Genomic DNA, 24,507 nt, shown 5'->3' on the forward strand with positions numbered 1-24,507 from the left:
GGCTTGAATTTTTAGAAAACAGACATCATTGTACATCATGTTCGATTTGAATCTTTAATTAAATTCCTTCATGTAAAAGAAGTAAACTTTTGCATTATTAATTTTGATTCTTTAATAGTATAGACATGATTGGGCTTATGTGACCCGATGTCGTAGCGATGTATAGCTTGATACTCGAGCATACAAGGAGCATGTTCTTGAGTATGTTTACAAAATGAAGCACGCTCGATTATATTGATTAAGTATACTCAATAGAACGCTCATTTAGGTGAGTATACATTGTCTATTTATGATAGACATAATCAGTATAACTTAAGACCTAGAGTATTACTTCAAAAATGATTTGAATTCTCAAATCCAAAAAATTTCCGATCGGCTCATGACAGCAATGGAGCCCAAGTGTCTTGTGTGCCGATTAGGAATGAATCATTAAAAATCAAAGGACTCCAAGAAGTAATTTCTGTGCAATCCTAACAGGTAAAGAGCATGTCTCAGCCTGCTCCTTAAATATACTAGATCATGCTGTGAGCGTGATTCAGCTTACTCTGTTCTTGACTGAGTCTTGAAAGTTCACTCTTTGCATGCTGGGAACTATTCGACAAACAGTATTTATCGTCGGAAAAATAAGTCGAAATTATTCATGACAGTGAAGTCAGGATGAACGTCGTAACGATGCTTTAACGAACATGGTGTGCTGTTCGGGCAACAGATTTCTAAGAAATACTTCTTATTGCATTGCTAAGTTAAAGCAAGTCCAAGGGATATTTGTTCGTGAATTTACCTTAAATGCTGGTGAATGCACGTAAATACGAATGAATTTTCAAATTCACCCTTGATTAATTCTATGAACACCATGTATCTAATTATTAAATAAAGTTACCAGTCTCGATTTCCACACAGTTCAAATGTGGGGACATTATATTGAGAATCAAACCAATTATGTTGATAAGGATTATCCCAAAAATTTATATTACGTCCTTAAATTTGCTTGTATTGTGTGGGTCGAGTGTTAGAATAACTGTTGAAGCTATTATTAGTTTTAAGCCTGAATTTATGAATGGCAAAATATTACGTGGGTGATCAACGAACTCATTAAGAGAAACTCTTGATAAAAAGCAGTAATGCAATTGGTATTGATAAAAAGAGACTCATTCAGGCGCCATCTGAGTAGAACTTTAGATCAGCATCTATATGTGCAGCCAGAGAAATTAGCAAGTCAAGTGCTGCTCGGATAAAAATGCGTGAAAAAGGCATTTTATTGATATACAAGAAAAACTATACATTCTGAGAACATGTCAACCTACTGCCAACCTGACTATTCTCAAAATAGAATAATATCTTGATTATAGCCAAAGGTCATCAGCCTACAACATGCCTATACTTTAAGATTCATAATTATTTTGATGTTTTTGTATTATTATTTTTCTGAGTTAATAATTAAATAAACTATTCTATTTTTATGTATAAACATTTATAGTGAAAACCTTGAAAAATTAAATGAAAAATCGTTTCTTCCTCTTCTTTTTCTTTGGCTTCCTTTTTATGTTTCTTCATTAAAGTTTAATAAATCGATTGATGTTTGAGTCATTAAATTGATTTGGTGGTGTGACAATATTGTTAGGAATTGTCGTTGTAATAACATGTTGCTTCTTCTGTTGATTACTATTAGCTATAACATATTCATTACCACTTCCACTATCATTCTGATAAAATAATTTTGAATGTAAAATATTATGATCCTCATCGAGCTTAAGTGTATCCAATGAATTTAAATAGCTATGCTCGGCATGGTCAATATCATTATCATTAGTATTATTTTGATAAAAATGTTGTTGCTGTTGCTGTTTACGTCCAGCCATATGATCATATGGCTCATGTGATTGTTGCTGATATTGCAAATATTCATTCATTTTATTACGACGTGGCGTTAAGGTTAGAAAATCACCATAAAATTTATTTCCATTTACTAGCGATGATTTTTTTGATGAATGATTGCTATTACTGCTATTATGACTATTTGGTGATCTGTCGTTTCCATTATATTTTCCATTACCACCAAATTCACCATAATGAGATTTTGGATTATTACGTGACTTTATCAGTAATTTTGTTGGTGATTCCGATAAATCAATACTATGACGACCGCTATAAATGTGAAATTGAGAATCGAAATGAGAGAATATAAAAATTATGAAGGTACGGAGATGAAATTCAATATTAAATCTTATGCAAATTGAAATATCGATATTTTATTACATCTGTATTTTTGAGCTAGGGGCGGTTAAGATAAGTACCAGAAATGAAACTTTTGCATTTTTATTTTTTTTTTTATCTCGCATTTCTACATGGCATAGCCTATTGTTGCTGTTATTTCCGTTTGTTCATCATTTTTACTTGAACGCCTTTGGACTTAATTTCGACAAATTTTTTTTTTCTACGACTACGGATATTTTTCTAAATTTAATATCCTTACTGCTTCTTACTTACTTTCTCTCTCGTAATTGAGCGAGAAATTTATTACGGAAAAATATACAGCCTTGAGTCATTGAAATTTCTACGAACAAAAATGAGTTTGTTTCTTTTTTTGAGAATGTTAATTTAAATCAGGTCTATCTTCAAGACTCTTTTAAATATCAATTGACGTAGTATTAAATTAGATCAGTGTGGTTTCCTTATGTGCTGTGGATCTAGGTTCTTGACATCATGAGATTGAAATATTTACTCCCGAACAGACAAGGAGGATGCTCATGAATACACCCACAAAACTGAGGTTAATCATTCATATTCACTAAGTATACTCATTGGCATTCTCATTTAGATGAGCTAGATTTAGAAGAGATTGATGTTAACTATCTCATGAGGATCTATCATACAAAAGTTCTCAATAGATTCAATTTAATAACTCTAACTAAGATTGATAAGATTGACAAACAATTTAGTCCAGTAAGGTTTAATCTTGCTTTTTTGAATGCTATTTAATAGACAAAACAGCTCTGCAAGGTTGCATCAGAGCTCGAAGTTTGCTTGAACTTTATATAGAGTCGAGTCGATTTGAGTCGACTTTTCAATATAAAATCCGAGTGGACTTCGAGGTCTGATTTATACTTGATGAACTTGTAAGAAAGAGCTAGTTGTCGATCAACACTTAAAACGGCTCCTTCATCAAAGAAGAAAGGAGTCGTTTACTTATTACGGAACGCTCTTAGGTTTGGTTACAATTCAAACAGAAATTGGTTATGGAGAGAGAAGGAGGGTCAAAAAGTTGATTTTTCAAGTTACGTAATAAACGAACGAACCTCAAGTAAGTAGTATTACGTACATTCTTACTTTATGTTAATGATTTAAAAACAAATTATTCATGAATTGTTTCCTAACAGCATCGTAGCATGCGTTTCTCCCTTTTCAAATTCTCATGAGAACAGCCACAAAAGTCTTAAGAAAACACTGAATTAAGTACGTCTCGTTAATTTCACAATCTCCTGATCTCAATTGATAATAAAATACTATCGCACATAAATCATCCATATCTAACCATTTTACACTAAAAACAATTTATCATATTTGAGCGCAGCAGCAGCAACAGCAGCCAAAAAAAAAAGGTGTCATACCCTTTTCAAAATAATAATAATTTCATTTTGGAATGGTAACCGCGAGGGATGACAACAGAATATAATTCCTTTTTCGTTCCTTCTTTCTCTTACCTTATTTGCAATTTTCCATTATCACCAAAGTTTCTAATTTCAGAAGTTTGTTGTTTCTCTACCGGCGACACATTTGAGTCGATTTTGTTGTTGCATTGGACATCTAGTTTAAAAAAAGGGAAGATATAGAGAGAAAATATGGATGACGGTGATGGGTGTGAGAGAAGTAAAAACTTTTTTTAATAATAAAAGTCAATCAGAAGTTGATAATGGGATACTTGGGTATAATATTGAGTAAAGTACAAAGAAGTAGCGCAATGAAGAAAAATTGAGACACTTGTGAAGTAATAACAGTTATAAGCACTTGATATTGTTACTTTTACCATTTTTTCGGGGTGAGATTGCAAAAAAAAATATACTAACTTACTGTGATGTACGGGTGCTCGTTGTAGAAGTGCTAATCGCTCCTTTCGTGGCCCGGGGCTGAATGAAGTACGACCTGATGGACATAAGCATTAATAACATAGTAAGATAAACATCACGTAATTAAATATACTTTGCGTTTCTTACCAGTAAAATTAACAGGTCCTGTATCATCGAGGCAATTTGATGATTCCGTTCGACTTGTCGCATCAAGCTCCCGGCTAACAGTATCACTATCTGAATTTAAGCTATCATATTCTTCTGATTCTGTATTAAATTTTTTTGTCTTTTTTCTTGATCGTGGACCAGTTCCACTAGCATTCATTCCACCTACACTACTCGACGTTCTATGCTTTTTTGATAAATGCATTGCGTCTCTTGAATCATAAATCATTCCCTGTGCTGCTTGCTGTCGACTTGCGTTGTCTCTCTTCTCTTGATCCTTTAAATGAAATGTCGCATACGGATAAATATCATCTGAATATTCCGGAATTCTTTCAAGTGCACTATCAAGACCAGGTGATGATGGTTTCCTTACTGTCTGATAATACTGTTCACGATGCTCTGAAATGGAAAGCTTTGTAGTCTTTCCATGTTGATATGTCGTTGTAAGCTGCTGTTGGCGTGACGTATCATGCTCAAAAATATCTCTTCCATCTGTGCATTTTTCGAGATGTAAGCATAAAAGGGTTTTTGGTTTATATCCCGTTTAAAAGAAAATTGGAATGGAAATGAGTAATTAATTATAATTAAGATTGATTGAGTGAGAAAAACTTGATAATTAACGCAAAATTTCCTTTCCTCTATCTTCTCTCATTCACTACTTTATCTTAATTTAATGAAAAGGAAGTGAATGCTAGATAGTAAGCAAAAGTTGAGTATAAATCATTATTATATTTTTTATTAAATTAGGATATCACACAATATCATGTGGAAGCAAAATAATCGTGAGAAAAAACTTTTCCATGAAACAATCTTTATTACATTAACAATATAAGATTTAATCCTGTATTATGTGTCTATTATGGGTTTCATTGGACATAGACTGTAATTGATATGAGAAAATACTGAGAAGATTGTGCAGCCACAGAATATTAAGAAAGAAATGAGTAGTCGGAAAGCTTTGGTAAAGGAAAATTAAGCATTAATGTCAGGCTGGTCAACCTAAGCTTGTATAACTGAGCAGAGCTCGTTCTAAATTGATTCAGAGAGTTATTCAGATGCAGAGACAGATCAAGCTTTCGACAAAAACTTCAAATGCGGCTCTCGTGAGCCTAGAATTCCTACAAGCCTTCGCCAAGTAAGGAAGTATGAAAATGTGTACAAATTGTGAGCCACAGCACATTAATGTACCGCCAAAGTTTTGGAAATGCCATGAATCTTTTGTAGTGAGCAATTCGGGTCAAGGTTTACTACCTAGGTTTACCTAAGGTTCGACTACCCGGACTACTCGGGAAGTCTCAATCTCAGTCTCGGCATCGAGAACTGTTAGGAGTGCCGTGGAAAATTTGGACAACCCTAAAATAGAGAATCCAATCTGAGATTTTTAGTCAGCGGGTCTCAAACTGAAGCTGTCGATAGAGATAGTATCACACTTGTAGATAGAGCCGGCTTCAAGCGCAAACTGAGGAAGACCATTGACTACACTTGATCTGTACGCGCAGTGAAATAAGTAAGGAAGTGTCTCAAAATTAGTTTTGTGACACATCACAGTGTTGCGCCATAATCTCAAAATTTGGCACTAAACAAGCAAAATGTTGGCTAAAAGATGATCATTACAAAGGACAGGATATACCTGAGTGACGCCTAGAAATAGATTTTTTGTCAAGAAATTACAGGGATTTTCGGTTAGCACCCTAAAGCGGCCGGTATTGAAAAGCATACTAGAGATGGAAACAGTTTCTGTCAAGAATCATGTTATGGTTACTTTCATCCTAAAGATATGGCTTCATTAATTATGTCTCACAATCCGGATATAAAACATGAGGTTGTATGAAAGATTTATCATGTTATGGACATCAAGGACTCATATTGAAAGAGGACAAAATGAAGACTATCATTATCAAAGCTGCAATATTAGGTAAGATCCCATCAAAATTCAATCATTTTTACCAAGAAAAGACTATACTTAAAAGCTCAAACAATAGCTTTGAAACCTTATCTCATCTTTGAGATTGCTTCCAATTATTTTGCATCCTACAATCTATCTACAATAAATATATGTATATGCCTTACATAATTTCAAGAAGAAACACAATCCTAATAATGCTAAGATGATGGCGAAAAGTGATATGATTGAGACTGTAAGGATATGTGAATCACTGAAGAATAAATCATTAGACTCGTACTCCATGCCATTTCCAATTTTAATCGAGTTCATTGGAACTGTAAATGTATTTGATTACGTATTAAAATTAGATTGTAATTTTTATGTGCCATCATAAAATTCATACCTCCGGCAATATTGAATGTTTCAAATGTATATTCAGCTACGGTATTACCAGCATTATTATGTGCTTGTATTCTCAAGTTGTATACATTCGATGGTTCCAGATCTCCTATTGGAAAGCGTGCTTGTGATGCAACATTACTGGATACAATAATCCAATCATTCGAATAACGTTTCTTATACTCAATAGTAAAATATAATATAGGACATCCACCATTTTGCCATTCGATAAGTTCAAGCATCACCGATGTTATATTGACTTTGAGAAACTTCTCAATATGTGGAGCAACGGGTTTTTCACCAACAGTTTTTATTGTTAAAGAGTCACTTGCACTTCCGCTTCCAATTTTATTGAGTGCAGCTATTGTAAATTCATATTCCGTTCCACATTGAAGATTATCGAGTGTGTAGGAATTACTACGTCTATCAATTATAATCTCATGCCATTCACCAAAATGTCGACGGTATGTAAGCAAATAGTTTTTAATTGGTGATCCGCCTGTATCAAATAAATTCCAATGCAATGTTGCTGATATCGGTGAATTTGCTGAACCTTGTAATTTTGGTGCTCCTGGTGGAACTTGAACAAACAATTGATATGTAATTTTATCACTCCCTGATGGATTACGAACATTGCACGTGTAATTACTTTCATGTAATCTCTGGACATTACGTAATGTAAGCGTATTGTCTTCACCAATTTCCAAACGATTTTGCTTTGCCCGTTCATTTTCTACACTCCAATCAGCCGACGGCATTGGTTTGCCTACATAGATACATGCCAATTTAACATCTACTTTCCATGCAACGGTAACAATCTGTCCGAAACTAACAATCTGTGGAGGAACTTGTGACGACGGATAAAGTTTTACGACCGTTGTTGATGGTCCAGAACCCAATTTTGTTGATGCCGTAACCCATGCCTCATAACTCTCACGTGAATTTAAATTTTTAGCTTCATAATGATGATTCTGTGCTGGCAATGTATATTTTAGAATTTTTTGTTCCTGTCCTTTCTCAAGTACACGTATGAAAATTGTAAATAGAGATAAAACTCCATTTGGACGACGTGGCGGTAACCAACTTATTATTACTGAATTATCACCTGTTGTTATAGCTTTAATTTTCTCTGGAGCATCCGGTGTTGATTCCTTTTAAAGATAATAAATGTAAATGAATATCAAGGAAATAAGAACAAAGTTAAACTCACCTCAGTTCGGCATATTAATTGTGAGCTTCCAACACCCTCGCCCGCACGAGTAAATGCTTGCAACTGTACAGAATAATTTGTAAATGGCTGAAGGCCATGCAATACCGTACTAAGAGATGTCGTAACTTTTGTCTCACGATTTGTATACTCATTAAGGATATTACTCGGTTCGTATAATACTTTATAGCCTTGAATCTCACCATGAATATGTTTCGCTGGAGGCGGTTGCCAATTAATTTGAATATTTTGTGCTGTTAAACCAGAACAGTGAACTTTTTGGGGAGGTGCACTTGGCACATCTTCAAGTGTTTGTATTTTAATTGCTTTTGATGGTGGACCATCGCCTTTGGCATTAAATGCTAATACATTTACATTATATGTTGTATATTTTTCTAAGCCTGTCAACCGAAATTCATGAATTCCTTCAACACCCGATGTTCCCATTCTACTATAATTATACGATTGATCAATGCTTTCAGATTTATGGAAGCCAATTGCATAGCCTAAAATTTCACCATTCCATACATCACGTTCAGGTGGTCGCCATGTCACTAAAAGCTGTGTCGATCCAATTGCTTCGACATTAACTTTAAGAGGTGGACCACCGGGATTTTCTGGGTCAGTTTGTATATGTAATGCTTCACTTGCCAAACTCATACCTAAATCATTTTCAGCAAATAATCTAAAATGATAGCTTGTTGATGGTTTTAAATTTCCAATATGTGCTGAATTCTTATCTCCACTAATTACTTTTTGGTTATACTCTTGCCATGCCTCTTGACTCTCTTTATGCTGCAATATATATCGTGTTACCGGCTGAGATTCAGCATATCCAACTGTTTCATATTTATCAGCATTATTCCACATTAATGTCACAGAACGACTTCCGATTTCCTTTACATGAATATTTTGTGGTGCACTCGGTGGTTCCTGTACTTGTAAATGAATAACTTGATGGTCATGTCCATATTGATTTGTTGCCACGCAAGTATATTCACCACGATCTGACAATACTGTTTGTAATAATGTTAGTTCCGATATTGTTCCTTTTGACATATCATTCTTTTTAATCTCATAACGTACATCATATGATTTTCCGATAATTTGACCATTCTTAAATCTCCATGAGATGTCTAATGGCTTGTCGCCATCTGCTTCACATCGTAATGTAATCCTTTCACCCCTACGCACCGATACTTGTTTACTACGTACTATAACATGCGGTCCGACATGAACTGTCAATCGTATTAATTTACTCAATCCTGCTCCAATTCCATTGTGCGCTTGACACAGAAAGAATCCTTCATGCTCCCTTGATACATTATGAATCATCAATGTACCGTTGCTATAGCTTTCAATACCCGATGAGGCATCACTATATGTTAATTCCCGATAATCGCCTGACTGTTCGCCAAGCGATTGCTTCCATTGAAGGACGGGATTTGGAAAGCCTTCAGCACTACATGTGATTGTCAGTGACGTTCCCAAAATTGCACTCTCATCTTTTGGCTCGACTATCCATCGTGGTGGAACTAAATTAAAATTTTTAGTGACAATGATGAAAAATTTATTAGGAACAATTTTATTTTTTATGGTTAGACAATTGGAACACAATGGAATTACAATCATAAAAAGTCTACAAAACATTTCAAAAAACACAAAAAAGTTTTCATGCAATTTACATACAGGCACAAAACTAGAATCTGTCATCATCTAAAATCCTCCGAAACTCTGTGGTCTCGAAAAGTTTTTTTTTACCTTTTTATTATGCTCTTTGTTCTTTTCATTCACTCGAAGCTACAAAAGAGTTTGCTAAAAGCTTAAAAGTTTTGCATAGGACCAAAATATAAAAAAAGCTTTGCGTAAGCATATACTCAGAAAATGTAATTAAAACGTTGTTGATGATAAGTTATAAAGAATGAATTTTACAGAGATGTTATGAGTTTTAACAGAGGATGGGAAGGAATGCCTTTATTTATTTTTGACGTTTTTTTGACGAAAGATGTGAGAGAATTAAGTACCGCAATGAAAAGTTTTACAGACTCAAGCTTTTGTTTGTGGATATTTTTTGCGGTTAAATATTTTTTTTCCTGTATTTATTAAATGCTTGTTTCATATTTTCATGATGATATTTATGTACAAGAGTCGTTTACTTATTTTGTTCATGTTTATGAGGGAGTTTGAGATTGTAAAGCAATTCAAATAAAAAGCAATTCCCTGTAATTCTTTGTAGAACAAATTTGGGGCAAACAAGGAACTTTTGATCTGATTGTAATTATGCAGAACATATTCCGGGATCGGAAACTAGTTATCAACTGGACATTAACTTGCCATCAACTTTAATAACGTATTTTTGGCTACTTGGGTCAAATAGAACTCGAAGACGACTCAGATTTTATATGGAGTCGAATCAACGCAAGTCAACTTTTCAGTACAAAGTCATAGTCGACTTCAAGCTCAGGATTGAAACTTACTAGGTGAACATGCTCTTGAGCTCTGCTCTCAGCTTGCCATAAGCCTGAGAGCACGATGTTTGTCTGCTTGGGTTGATTTAATTATTAATCTACTATTTTAGCAGAAATTTTTACAGAAAGCAGGCCGAAAACTTCCCTTAACTTAGCAGCAGAAAAAAACAAGCCCCAACAATACCAGGTAATTTTTAATATTTTCCTTAACAATTCTAAAGTCCCCTAAAAGTTTCCAATTTTCAAACAAAATTTTAAGGAATCCAAGAACAATTCAGACAAAACATTTCCATTGAAAATCCTTTGTTTACTGAGAATGAAAAAATAGAAGTATTTGGAACTGGTTGCAAAATTTAAAAAATTCCCCAATGTCGAGCAAGTTGAAATCCGTGCTATTTCCCCACAAATACCTGCAAATTTTATTCGGAATTGCTGAAAGGTTACGTCGTCACGTTGGAACTCTTTGAAATTATTTCAAGTACAAAAATTGCTCAAGTCTGCTCCAAAATAAAACTAAACGATTTTCATCTAAATTTTGATTAAGAATCTTCTCAATTTTAAATCCTAACACTAGTTTATTCTAAAAACCTGTAAACAACTTTGTTACTATACTCAAATGAATGCTTCCGAGTGACACATATGAAGAAAGCTTCACTACGGAACTTTTAAATTTCTGCTTTAGCTCTTTTAACACCATATGGAAACCGCCTATGATTAGCTGCTAAACAGCAGCAAATTTCATTTCGTTATTTTAAGGGAGCTTTCAAAGGTCCTCTAAAACAAATGAAAAACGCCTCCATATGGCATCTACATGGTTGGTAAATGGTATCCATATGTCATATACACGGAGACAGCTTTCATTTGACAAACACAAAACAGTTTTTAAAGCTTCTGTAAATCAAATGGAAGGCGCCTCCATGTCAATGCCATAAGTCAGCGATTAGGATACCACATGGTGACGTGCATGGCATAAGTCAATTATTTGTTAGCCATATGGAGACAGTTTCTATTTAATGTTAATAAAAAAGCTTTAAAATAGCTTTAAATGCTCCATGTCGGAGCCTTCTTCATTTGTGTCGCTCGGGATACCTTTTAAGTTCGAAGAAGTTCAAGTGAGTATTTTCATTAAATTTTAACGCAAATAAGAAATCCTTGCAAGTGTCAACAAGAGTTGTTCATGTAAATAAAGTACATTAACATGATATGAAGATAGTTTCAGTTTAAAAAATTAATGCTGGATGTTGCAAATCAAACTGTGACATTCTTTTTTCTGTTACATTACCCATTTTCATTTGCAAAGTTTTTCATCTTCACATACCTTTTGTCACATTTTAACCTCCTTTTTTTTCCTCATGCACACACCATTTAACAAGCATATATGCATTTTTTAAGCTATAATTTCATTCATCTCAATTCCATTTTCATTTATATTTCGCATTGCTGAAACATAAATTGTTCGTCGAAATTCCAACGATATCTCACTAGATGTGCTTCACTTTCAAGTGCAATTCTCACATACATATAGATACAGTATGTGCAATGATAAAAAAAACTGTGCATATATAAAAAAATGTGAATGAAAATTTACTTTTTTTTCAGTTATTTGAAGATTTTTTCTCCTTTTCTCTTTCGGAATGGAATGGAATGTCGAAATCTTTCATGGATATAAAAAAAAATCTTTCATTTTTCATCGTCATAGTAATTTTATTTTCTGCATTCGTTATTTACAGTATGCTTGAAAGCATAAAAAATTGCTTTTTGCTTTAATGGTTTTTTTCTTTCTTCTTATACATTTTTTGACAGCAATTACTTGTCCTTCTGTGAAAATTTACGGACATAAATGGTGTTTTTATTATTCCTTTATATAATAAATGTATTCCATTGTGATGGTCGGTAAGATGGGAATCTGTCATAAATAATTTAATGGGATATACTATGCTTAACTTTCAAGAGATTTAAAATTATTATTTGAGCTTTTTTAAGGCTTTTTTGAGCCTTCTTCGTTGATTTTGAGGATTGTGTCAAAATTGTGCTTTGATTCTATCACATTAATTCTTACTAGATTCAGTTGTAGACATTTAAATTAAACTGAAAATGACCTTTATTTTGAACAAATCAAAAGTGCCTTTGAGAAAGTCAAAAACTTGCTTGATTTGCTTTTGGTAAAGGCAATTCTTGAGAAAGACTAAAGAATTCCTGGATAGGAAGTGTAGAAAAGGATGCTAAAGTCTAAACTTTCTGAACTGACAGACGTTCTCGAAGGATAGAGTCGACTTTAGACGTTCTCCTTGCGAGACAATCGAACCCAACGTCTGCCCCAGCCAAGTAAGTATGTAACTAAGTAAACAAGAACGTATAAATCATCAAAAATTGGATTGATTTTATAAGTTACAAAAAAGCACTGCTTTATCTAAACTGCATCTAAAAATGAACCTTTAATGAAATCAAGCCTTTAAATTTTAAGACTCTCCAAAATCATAATATATGAAAGTTTCGGTCTACAATTTCCATAATTTGATATGACTCTTATGAATCTCATTCTGAAATATCATTTTATGCCTTGCTAACCATTAAAAGTCATGAAAATTTTGCTCACAAAAGCCTCGCTGACTATCATAGAATATTTCTATAATTATTTGTATGAAAAAAGAACGTTAGATGTGAGTCAAGAGGTGTAAAATTATAAGTTTTTTTAAGTTTCGTCTCAAGTGCTGAATAGAAAGCTCCTAACAGGTGTAGCTCTAAATGCTTTCGTTCATATTTGTTAAAAGGATTCTAAACTTTACTATAAATGCCATAACTGCTTTAAAATCAACGAACACCTCAAAGTTCCTACATCTTGGAAGCAATGTTCTATAAGGAAGAAATTTTTTTTAAATCAGTAAAGCTACACTCATTAAAATGGAAGGAGGCTTGAGTTCCGTTTTTTTGTGTAATTATTTTAAGTGCATCATCGTTAAAACAAAGCAGGTATGGAAGCAAAAAAACGTTTTGAATAGTTCGTGAAATCTAAATTGTATGAAAAGAAAAAGTCATTCACTTATCACGTCTGATATTTAAGAAATGGAGTTTATTTTTCTTTAGAAAATTAAGGAACTCTTTAAATGCAGATATTTGAATATTCTCATACAGGATACAAAGTATTGTATACCTTTGGATGGTCGAGTATGCTTCGTATAACAATATCTGTGTATTTATTGATCCGAAATGGGAGTTGCTTTAATTTAGGGGGGTTTGAACTTTTTATTCGAAAAATTAAAATTCAGAAATCCTGGCGGAATCAGATACGTCTCTGATTGTTCTGTAGCGGTCACGTTTTTAGTATATATGATTTGAATATGGACAATTGAACAATTTGTCATTCCGAGTCTCGAGCCTAGAGGCGGTATTGTATCACAGAGTCGGTATTGTAATAATTAGGCACCGAAGTAGTAAACCAATCTGCCACTTCACTCCCTTATATCCCTCACCCAATTAATAGAAATTCAAAGCATTGATTCATGATTAATAGAAAGACAGATCATCAAACTAATAACCTCAAAGCACAACTTAGCTCATTTATGTTCATGATAAAGTTTCAGCAGTTATTAATTAATCAACAATATAATTAATCAGAAAATCTTCAGTAATTCCATTCCATCATCAAAATTATCATTTATCCATGACGAGATCTTATCGTAGAAAATTGTTTAATATTACTTACAGGCTGTGCAAAAATGTGCTTAAAAAGTGTGGTTAAGAACTGTTTTTAAAAAGTACATAACGTGAAGGTTTTGTGAGTGCTTGACATTAAAACAAAAAAAAAAAAGATGAAATCCTCATCAATTATTTACCAGATACTGATAATACAGTAGTAAAATCCACACTTGCGGCTGTATTTGATATCTGACATGTATAATTTCCATTATGCTGTGACGTTATGTTATGAATCGTAAGAATACTTGAAAATGCTTGTATGGTATTGATTTCAATTGTTCGTTCATCAAATTGTTGTCGATGGATTGAGTTAAAAGTAGCAAAAGATGATGATGACGATGATGATGATATTGGATCGATTTGTTCTCCAATTCTGAGTGGTTTACCATCTCGATACCACGTTATATTGAATGGTTGATCTCCTTGAGTACTCGTACACATTGCTTGAACTCTCATACCTTCTTGAATGTCATCACCAAAATTGAATGGTGTAATACGTGGAGGAACTGTGATATAAAAACATAATATTCATACGGATTTGTATAATCATAAAGTAAATAAAGGATTTATATCCAAAATATGAGAAATCAATTGATTAATCAGCTATTCATATTTCATATTGAGAACAATGAATCGTGATCTAATTTTAATACATCCATAATAATCCTACTCTCATTTTGGATGTTTTATTTACTCATTTACAATAGAGAAGCTTTTGAGAATACCAGTGGACTTTATTGCTGAATGAAATTATGACAACAATTAGTTCATAATCCGTCGATGTTCCTAATTATAAAAAGGGATTTGAGTAAAAGCTTTTGGCAATTTTTAGTTGATTAACTCTCAATAAATAGCTAATTATGGGATAAAAACTGATCAATCAAAGTAAGGGATCATCTGCTTATAAGGTTTAACCAAAAAAGTGGGAAGGAATGAGAATCCTCCAATGGACGTAAATTTTAAATTTTGTGGCTTTACAGGAGGATGTTCACTTATTACTGAACGTGTTTGGGGGGGTGGGGGGAGTGGGTCTTGAGTTTTGCAAAGCCTAAAAAAGAAAATTACAATACGGGACAAATAGTAGATTTTGTCACAAAAAAGAGATGAAAATCAAAAAATCGATCTTACGCGTTACGTAATAAATGAATGGTTCCCAATTAATTAACGGATGTTGTGTTTTTGGTTTTTGAACACAGTTTGGGTCAAACGTAGTTTTTGATCCGCATGGAAAGTATAAAATTACAAGTCCACGAGTCAATTTGAGGTTATATCTACATTAGATTTTATAGTGCTTTATTTGAAGAAATGTTCTAAAGTAATTCCCGAATCATTCGTCACGTTGATTTGTTTACGAAATCTAAAGTCTTTTAATTTGATAAGGAAATCAGCTATTAAAATCAGGTAAGATTTATTTCTAACCTTAAATTATAATTCTTGAAATTCAATAGTTTACTCCAAAAAGGCACGGCTTAGAAATTGTCGAAAAGCCGTTACCAAGCAAGTGTGACCTTAGCCCCAGACCTGATTCGCTAAAATCTTGCTAAAATCAGGCCTCGGACTAGAATCAATCAAGCTTGGAGCCATTTCTACGCTGTATGCTTTTTGAGGACTAGCTTTGCATGTAAATGCTTTAAAACATCAAATTAAAATACTCAATCGATTGATGGGTTAGACGAACTATTAGCGCATTTAAGTCAATTTAATGAGCATCCTCCTGAATATACTCAATCAATATGATTTAAGGGTTCTCAATTTTGTCCTTTCGGCACATATATGTTGACGACATGTATACTGCCACGTCGTCGCCGGATACATTTCAATATGTAAGCATACTCATAAGCATGTACTTTATCTGTTCGGATTACAAACACCATCATAATTTTTTAACAAAGAAATAAAATCCACTGGTTCTCATCCCTTCAAGTTATTATAATTTTCCAAAAAACCCCAGATTATAAATTAGTTTTTTCGATTAAAAATATAATTCATGTAATGACCACCACCACCACCACACAAAATGTTCGGAGTTAACTTTAATTATTTTTCATTAATGATAATCTTAGCCACATTACGTACGTTCAATAGTTGCGTTTAAAAAAATTACATTATGAGATTTTAAATTGCATTAAAATGGTAGTTAATTGTATGTATTCATATAATGATAATATAACATGCATGCAACAAAAAAAAGATGAGAATCAGTTCACATATGGTACATAAGTGCACATTAAAAATGTTTTCACACAGAGAAGAATTTCATAATTGGGGAAGCGGGTAGATGTGGGTGATATGGAGGATATTTTGACCTCCATAATATGCAATCAAAAAATAATAAATGAGGAAATAATTTTTTCTACGTGATCAAAAATGAAAAGCTGCATATTAGCTTATGGCATTGATATTATCACGATTTTAGCTTTTTTAATTACTATTATCATTACGTAAAGCTTATATACAACTATTCAAAAAAATATATAGGCTCATTCCACATATGAAATAAAATTTCGAATATCATATTCATATTTTCATCATTGGAATGGTATGCAGGAAGAATAAAATGAATGTGAATCAGGATGTTCGTACGGGATTATTCATGATTTATGTGTTTGTGTGCTGCTGTTGCTGTTTCACCGTAGAATGTAATTTTAATGTCACATATAACACCAACAACATACATAGATGCATATATACACACGTTCATATCACCGAAGCTTAAACTGCTTCATACATACTATGTACTATATATTGTAAAGGGGGGTACCGAAAATGACTGGGTTTTGATTTTTAACCGCACAATGCAATTCATTGTACACCCTATCTCATATTGCTGATACTCACATTGCATTTTTTTATATATATATATATTTAATTTATTCTCTTTTTGAGCATTATACGTTCATCTGAGCTGATGTGATAATCGAGCATATAATTTTTCAATACCATTTTTTTAATTAACACACATAGATTATGTGAAAATTATTATAAAATGCTTACCTACATTATATTCCCCGATTGGCATGTATTCTATGCCTTTATTTTTCATAAAACATGGCGGTTTGGGTTTACTTTGATCATGCTCAATATTGGATTTGATTGGAAACCACATCTGTGTAATATTAATTTTCATGATTAATTATCCTTGTTGGTGATTTCCAATCATAATCATAACTAAGTGCGATATGTGTGTATAATTTATGTAATGGACTTTTTTTACTCTTGCCTCTTCTATGGCACACCATGCTATTGACAACGGTCGTTCAATAAGCGCTTTGTTTCTCAATCATGCTGCCTCATTTCAAACCTTTGCCAAAATTCAATTGTATAGAAAATTTAATTCAAAATTGAGGCCACAAAACTTTTTCAATAAGCTTTTTTGTCATCAGAACATGCCTAAAACTTTTGAGAATCTTTAATCAATTAAAGTTAATTAAGAAAAGCTTTGTAATAATTTATCCATACACGATTATTTATCTGTATAATACATTAATTAATTGAGTTGGATTTGTCATGGAAACGGAAAATTTATAGTGATGCATGAGCATCAAGTGATTTATTTATATCTCTTTAAACATATTCGGAATATGTATATTTATTTATATGATTAATAGTGAACTAGTGCAGATGCTTCATGTGGGATTCTAGATGAGCCTGAGTGACTCAAAGCTTGAGGAGGATTTCAATTGAAATATAAACTCCGTATGGCTGTGAAATGGCTGCAGAATGGAGAATTGAGTCAGTATGCGAGTTAGTCGCAGAATCAAAGATTCATAGATTCTGCCATGGAGTTTTATAAGCTTCATTAAATATCATTTATCAACACAAATGGAAGTCGCCTCCATGTGCCAACCATATGGGTGCCATTTATGGCACTTGTTAGTCAGTTTTATGTTTAAGACAAAATACTTTTAAAACTTTAACATTTGACGCTGAATGTAAAGCACTAACTAACGCTAACCAACGAAGAACGTCTGCTTAGGCTATAAGGACATAGTCAGAAAATGGTACCTGAGTGACACAATTGATAAGGCTCATTAATATATAAAGACTCCATTACTGTCACATTTATAGCTCGCACTACAAAAAGCTTCATTAAGTTGTTATTTGGAATCCACACAGAGTTCGGAGTCCATTTAGACTACGCTCAAATCTTCCTTCTTCGTTATGATGCTCGGAGTTAACAAAGGAAAGGAGTAATATACACCACTAAAGCTCTTTGTCAACACCAAACGGAAGCTGCTTCCATGTAGAGCTCAAAAGACTGTCGCTTGAAAATGACAAATCAAGTTCATATCCGTATGACTTCCAGATGAACCTGGACTATAATTGACATAATTAATTGTGTTCCTGACAAAGCTTTAATATAGTCATGATGAGACATTCGTGTCGCTCGGGTTTTATGTGTCAAAATCCTTCTCGACAGCAAAATTGTTTTGAAAATATTGGAAACCCCTTACATCACTGCCATAAATTTCTGGCTACACCCCATTATATCCATATTATCACCTAGTATGGTATAATCTAGTTTAGTGGTACTAACAACATTTTATAAATGAATAATTGGAAAATATATTGTAAGCATCAGCATTTTCAGCACCAGAAAATGTATATAGTTATGGAAAAATGTGTTACATCCAACAGCATCACACAATATTTCTTGGAAAAATGCAGACAATAACCTGCGTTAAGGCAAACTCAATTTTATATAATTTTCAGCTGTTGAACTTGTGGTAGAATTTTTATAAAAATAACAAACTAGCTAGGAAATTTAATAATGCATGCACATCCACACATCCACAAAAAAAATTCATTTAAAATAAACTCGTGTTCTAAAAATTTGTACACAGAATTATTATTGTTATTCATGTTTGAGAATGACTGCTAAAACAAGCGCAAAAAAATTGTTTAAAAGAAGACAAAAATAATAAAATGAAAAGCACATCCTACAAGTGCTTACACAGTGAGCTTACATACGCTTATAAAAAATAATCAACAGCATGCTGAGAAGGTTTCTAAACGTAAAAAAAAAAGATATTCGCTGTTTGTTTATACCATTGACTTTTAATATGGCAGCGTATTGAACGACTGCTGCATCATTCTGGACCCGACACGTATATTGACCAGCATGAGACTGCCGAATACTGTTAATACTTAATGCACTAGTAAACTCATCATTTTGTCTTATCATGATTGAATTATTGTCATCACTGCCGTCCTTATTATTAAGACGTTTATCGCTATTGTAACGTGAATCGCCATTAATATTGTCATTTGCACCTCCTGTTCCTGATTGCTTTATGGGCACATTATCTTTAAGCCAGGTGAATACTAATGGTAGATCTCCAGTTCCAGCAACACATTGTATACTCGTTCTGTCTCCAACATTTAGTTCCTTTGAAAATTCAAAATGTGATATCTTTGGTGGAACTGTGCATCATATCATGTAGATGGATATAAAAAGTGTAAGTAGAGCAGGCAATGGTAGAAACACAAAAATGGCAATAAACAACACATTTAAACAACATTTAGTGCAGATTACATAATTAAATGATATTTTATGCGGTGAATTTTTTATAAATAAGACCAGTGCCAGTGCCAGTGCGGTTTATATATATATATTTTTTTGGGGTGCAAGTTGCGGTGTGAAAAAAGAAAAAAGTGAACAAGAAAAAAGGAAAAAAGAAGTGAAAAATTACTTCATTTCTGCATCATAAAATTTCAATTTGTTTGATGAGAAAAAGTAAATTTTGAATACAGTACGAGTAGTAAGTATAGCAACAATGGTAACAATATAATCCCCAAACATTCATCAGTAAGACTTTCAGTATTTTTTTTTTTGTTGGATAATAAATTTACGGGTGCTGTTTCTGAATCTCAATCAGAATCCCATCGATGTAGATTGAAAATTGATATTGAGTTCAATTTTATTAAAATGGAAATTTGAACCATAAAATGTCAGACTTCAGTTTTATTTCTCTAAAGATTCTTAACATTCTCTCTCTTTCTATATATTGGAACTAAATTTCCTGTAAATTACTCTGTACATCATTTTTACAGACGCTATATAAAGTTGTAATCAGTGAAGAATTTTTTGAGTCAATTATTGGCAAAATGCTTTATTGAATAGTGAAGTATGAACGTGCGATTGAATGTGTTAAATTCCGATTCAAGCATGATCAACGATGTTGGAATATGGAAAATGTTATTATGCATACATTTTGATAAGATATGCTCCATAGAATATCAAATTCATGCTAAATTGAACGTTTTGAAGGATTCGACATGCATGATTTTTTCAGATATGCATCCTGAATCGTACTTACATCTATAAGTGCGTATGCATGTGTAAGTAGTGACAAGTTGATATGTACTCTACTTTTTTGGAACCATTCTCGAATCCTCAAAAAGGATTTAGCTATTCAGATCATTGAGATCCAAATTGTTGTTTTGGGACTAATCCGATTAACGAATGAAGGTGCATCATGCCTATGCACTCTGTAGACTTATAGCTTATTTTGGCATCAGATCCAAAATTTTGATGGTATTACTGTCTGAAGTTTACAAAGAAGGCTACATATTGTTACATAAGTTACTACATATGACTCGACAAAATGAAAATTTCTCCTGCCGAGTTTCGAACCCAAGATCGCTGGATTAGTGTGCAATAATTAAGTCCCGAAGAACGAAGCCACTACGCCACCGACCGAGTATTTGCGACTCACTTAATGCATGTGTAAAATATTCTTTTTGGGAATCGTACTCGCCCCATCTTGAATGTACATAAGATAAAATTTCTCGAAACAAGTGAATTTCATGCAACTTGATTAAGTTGCTAATCGCCAATTTTGGCAATCGGTCGAACATATCCTGCCATTTTTTCTAATAACCCGAATCAGTCAATGCACTTAAGTGACAGTGTTAGCTGTTTGGAAGTTATACCTCTGAGCATTGATAAGGCCAGCAACAGAGACAGATGGAAAGTCTTTTGTAGAAACCTAGGCTCCACGTCGGAGCATGGTTTCAGTAAGTAAGTAAGTAAGTAAGTAAGTAAGTAAGTAAGTATCTCTGAGCATTATTTTCCACACAAAATCTGATGACAACTACTTGACCGTTTTGAAAATCTTTCAATAACGTGCTCAGAGCACATTTTGAACATGCTCAGAAACGTGCTCAGTGTTGAGGTCACGCTCTTTGAACACTCGGGATACTTATGGAAGAATACATCATTTAATTGAGTGACACTACGTTAGGGCCTTAGAAATTGACATCTGAATGCCACTCAATCAGTGCTTCTCGGGATTTAAAAATTTTCCGTCCAAACTCAATCTAAAGCTCAATCAGAAGTAAAAACCATTGCGAAAAAGCTTCAAATTCATTCACAAGAAAATTATTTTCCTTCATCAAAATAACACCGAACCACAAAAAAAAAATTCCAGCTCATTTCATTTAACTGCCAACTGCATGTCACAAATTTTTTTTAAAACAGTAACCACCCAATGGAATATCCTTACAACAGTCTCGTACATAACATGAGCATCATATTGTATATGTGAATATTGTTTTCATTTATTTAAATAATTCATGGGTGGGAGAGAGAAATGAAGCTTGTCAGTATCACTCATTTCTTGTTCAATATAATGTTAATATCAGCAGAATAAAAAACCTCATAATCGAAAAGTGACTGCTATGCATTGATATTTAACTTTATATTATTCAATTTTCTGTTCTACTCATATTGATGTGTCATGTCATTTGCAGTATCACAAGGAAGTAAGTAATGGCATGAATACCGAAATACAATATTCATAGGAATAAGGAAAGAAAATCTTATCGATGACGAAAACCCGTGTCGAAGAAAATTTCTGAGTGAAATGATGTAGAATGGAACTTAAATACAGTTCCTTTAGCTACAGCTACAGTTAAAGAGAAATTCTTGCCTTTGTATTTTTTCTTTCCAGTTCGTATCACAAAATTTGACAGCTATTTACAGTAGAAAAATGCCACATTCAGCATGGAATTTTTGACTTGACTTCTTCTCTCATTCTCTATGTCATAATTGTTTTGGTATATAAACTGACTTACTTTGTATCCATAAAGGAAGAGAGAAAAATGTCAAAAATATCAACAGAGGTTAATATTTGTAAGTGCAAAAGGCAAAAGTTTGGACGAAAATGAATCTAGGAAGAAGGGACATTTTTCTGACATTTTATGAACACAAAAAGGAATTTACGGAGATTTTTAGGCAGAGTTGGAATTTGAGATACTGAGATTTTTGAGTCTATTGAATCCATGAATAGGTACTGGAATCATTTGAACTCTGAAAACGACTAGTCTACAAATACAACCTCAGTAATGTCCTTGAATTTGTCTCGAATGGACAAAAATTTTAGCGAATTGGAGTTGTATCGATTTGTCCACTTGGATATCATATTGTCAAACGCTCAATGATTATCCGGCTACACAGGATTACAGTTTAGCTAACTAAGATCACTTGATTTCTTCGCCCTAACAGACAATGATTTACCTAAATGAGCGTCATGAGTGATCTGTTCGGGTCGACAGATCATATTAAATCGCTACTTTCTATTATTCTTTGAATCCAACCTACCCTCATTAAGGTTGTATAGATAGGAAAACGTGTATGTTTGTAATTCAATTCCGGGCATTTAATGCAACTTGATATTTGCTGAAAAATGGTAAATAATCCCATACTTTAATATAAAAGAACGCTCAAATCTTCAAAAATAGTACAGAAACTCTTGAATCAAGAGTATTGATAAACGTCTAAATCAGACCTATCTAACTAATATACTCAGTTTAACCACATCCATAGCTGCTTTCTGCTCTTTTTAACAGACACCAATATGTATTTAAATATATTGAAAATGCAGACATTTCTCCTAATAGAATTCAATTAAATTTAATTTTCCACAAAACCCATCAAAAAAATTGCAATCAAGACAGCATGAAATCACTTTAGAAGATTGCCAATTCTGACTCGGTGTGCAGAGCAAGAATACGCTACGGTATGTACAAAGTAATTTAAAGATATTATTAACCAGAACCTCAAAGGAAGCTAAAATAAATTGAAGTTCACATCAAATGAGAAAAAAAGAAGATATGCTTTTTATGGTTAACAAATTTCCGTGTCATCAATTTCCTTTTCTTTTGTTGTATGTAATATATTACAATTTAATATCATTAATCTGCTTTTATCGACATCGTATATATAAATTGTTGAGTCGTTTTGTGTATAGAATTTGTTCATTTTTATTCCTGAAAAGAATATATGGCATCATTAAAGATAGACTCACCAAGAACTTTAACATCAACCGTTTTCTGAGATGAACTTTGTAGCTTGCCTCTGACTATGCATGTATACGTTCCTTGGTCAGTTGTTCTTTGAATATTTTCAATGGTCAATGTGCCATTAGAAACGCGCTGTCACATATTCGTTGGTAATTTGACGTTATCTACATATATTGTACGTATGTAGGAAGCAATAGCAATGTGGACGAGAATACAGCATAAATGAAATTAAATGTACATACAGCATAAAATAAATTCCAATAAAAAAACTTACTTTTCTCCCATATAATTTTATCAATTGGCCATCCAGCCACAGGACACTTAATTTGTAATGTCTTTCCAGCAACTGCTGATATTGCCGGCATTGAACGTACAAATGGTTGACCATAAATATTTAATCTGGCTGAATGACTACTCTGACCAGCTCGTGACCGTGCAATGCATGAATATTCACCGCCATCTTCTGCCTTAACATTTGTAATATTGACATGGCTTACAACGTCACCAGATAACGTTACATACTGTCCTATCATCAATCGATCATTATTTGGCAGTGGAAAGCCATCGAGTGTCCATGATATTTGGGGCGTTGGACTTCCCGTCCTACATTCCATTATGTACATTAGATTGAATAAATATTCAATATTTTTTTATGTATGAACGTCATTAACATTAAATAAATATTTCTCAAAGTGCATTTTTTGGACATGTTGGGGATGTCACATTGACTGAGGAGATAAATACTCGATTTATGGATATTTAAGGATTGAATTTATTTCGAATCTATAGAGATAGTATCACACTTGGAATTGGTAATTGACAAGCGGTAGCCAGCATTAGGTGCTGACTGAGCGAGTCCATGGATCACACTAGACCTGTACGGTCAACGTAGTAAGGAAGTAAGTAACATTTACCAAAAAATGCGCTTTAAACACAACTCACAAAGGACATCATTACTTCTATTGTTTTATCACATTCCACTCACCCTGTACATTTTAATGATACACCCGGACCAGGCTGAAGCGTCTGCTCAATAAATCGATAATGTAAAATTGGAGCAATTTCGCCTAAACTGACTTCAGCAACGCCTTGTGCCATGTCAACATCATTTTTCACAAAACATTGAAACATCCCTTGGTCATCTTTTGATATGGATGTGATGTGAATTTGATCTTTACTTATTATGCGTACTCTTGAACCTGTACGTAATGGCTGGCCATCTTTTATCCACCAAATTTGTGCTTGCGGCAAACCACTTATCATACATTTCTGCACACACAAGGGGAAAATAATTTAATTTTATGCTGACGCTTTATG

General features: G+C 33.3%; 1 protein-coding gene across 1 annotated transcript in view; it reads right to left on the bottom strand.

The window, feature by feature from the left end:
- Positions 1 to 1,436: 1,436 nt before the first annotated feature.
- The window catches only part of LOC139091778 (cell adhesion molecule Dscam2-like), a 63,226-nt gene continuing 40,155 nt past the window's right edge, over positions 1,437 to 24,507 (bottom strand). The window contains exons 8-18 of the mRNA XM_070641988.1: positions 24,176 to 24,459; positions 23,433 to 23,793; positions 23,196 to 23,322; positions 14,022 to 14,390; positions 7,724 to 9,255; positions 6,518 to 7,664; positions 6,300 to 6,449; positions 4,212 to 4,721; positions 4,069 to 4,140; positions 3,702 to 3,804; positions 1,437 to 2,145 (exon numbers count right to left, since the gene is read on the bottom strand). Coding sequence (XP_070498089.1) covers positions 1,554 to 2,145; positions 3,702 to 3,804; positions 4,069 to 4,140; positions 4,212 to 4,721; positions 6,300 to 6,449; positions 6,518 to 7,664; positions 7,724 to 9,255; positions 14,022 to 14,390; positions 23,196 to 23,322; positions 23,433 to 23,793; positions 24,176 to 24,459 — 5,247 coding nt within the window. The 3' untranslated portion in view covers positions 1,437 to 1,553. The remainder of the gene's footprint in view (positions 2,146 to 3,701; positions 3,805 to 4,068; positions 4,141 to 4,211; positions 4,722 to 6,299; positions 6,450 to 6,517; positions 7,665 to 7,723; positions 9,256 to 14,021; positions 14,391 to 23,195; positions 23,323 to 23,432; positions 23,794 to 24,175; positions 24,460 to 24,507) is intronic.

This window comes from Chironomus tepperi, unplaced genomic scaffold, assembly GCF_022539635.2.
Source record: "Chironomus tepperi strain 1889 unplaced genomic scaffold, CSIRO-AGI_Ctep_v1 contig_16, whole genome shotgun sequence".
Classification (NCBI taxonomy): Eukaryota; Metazoa; Arthropoda; class Insecta; order Diptera; family Chironomidae; genus Chironomus; species Chironomus tepperi.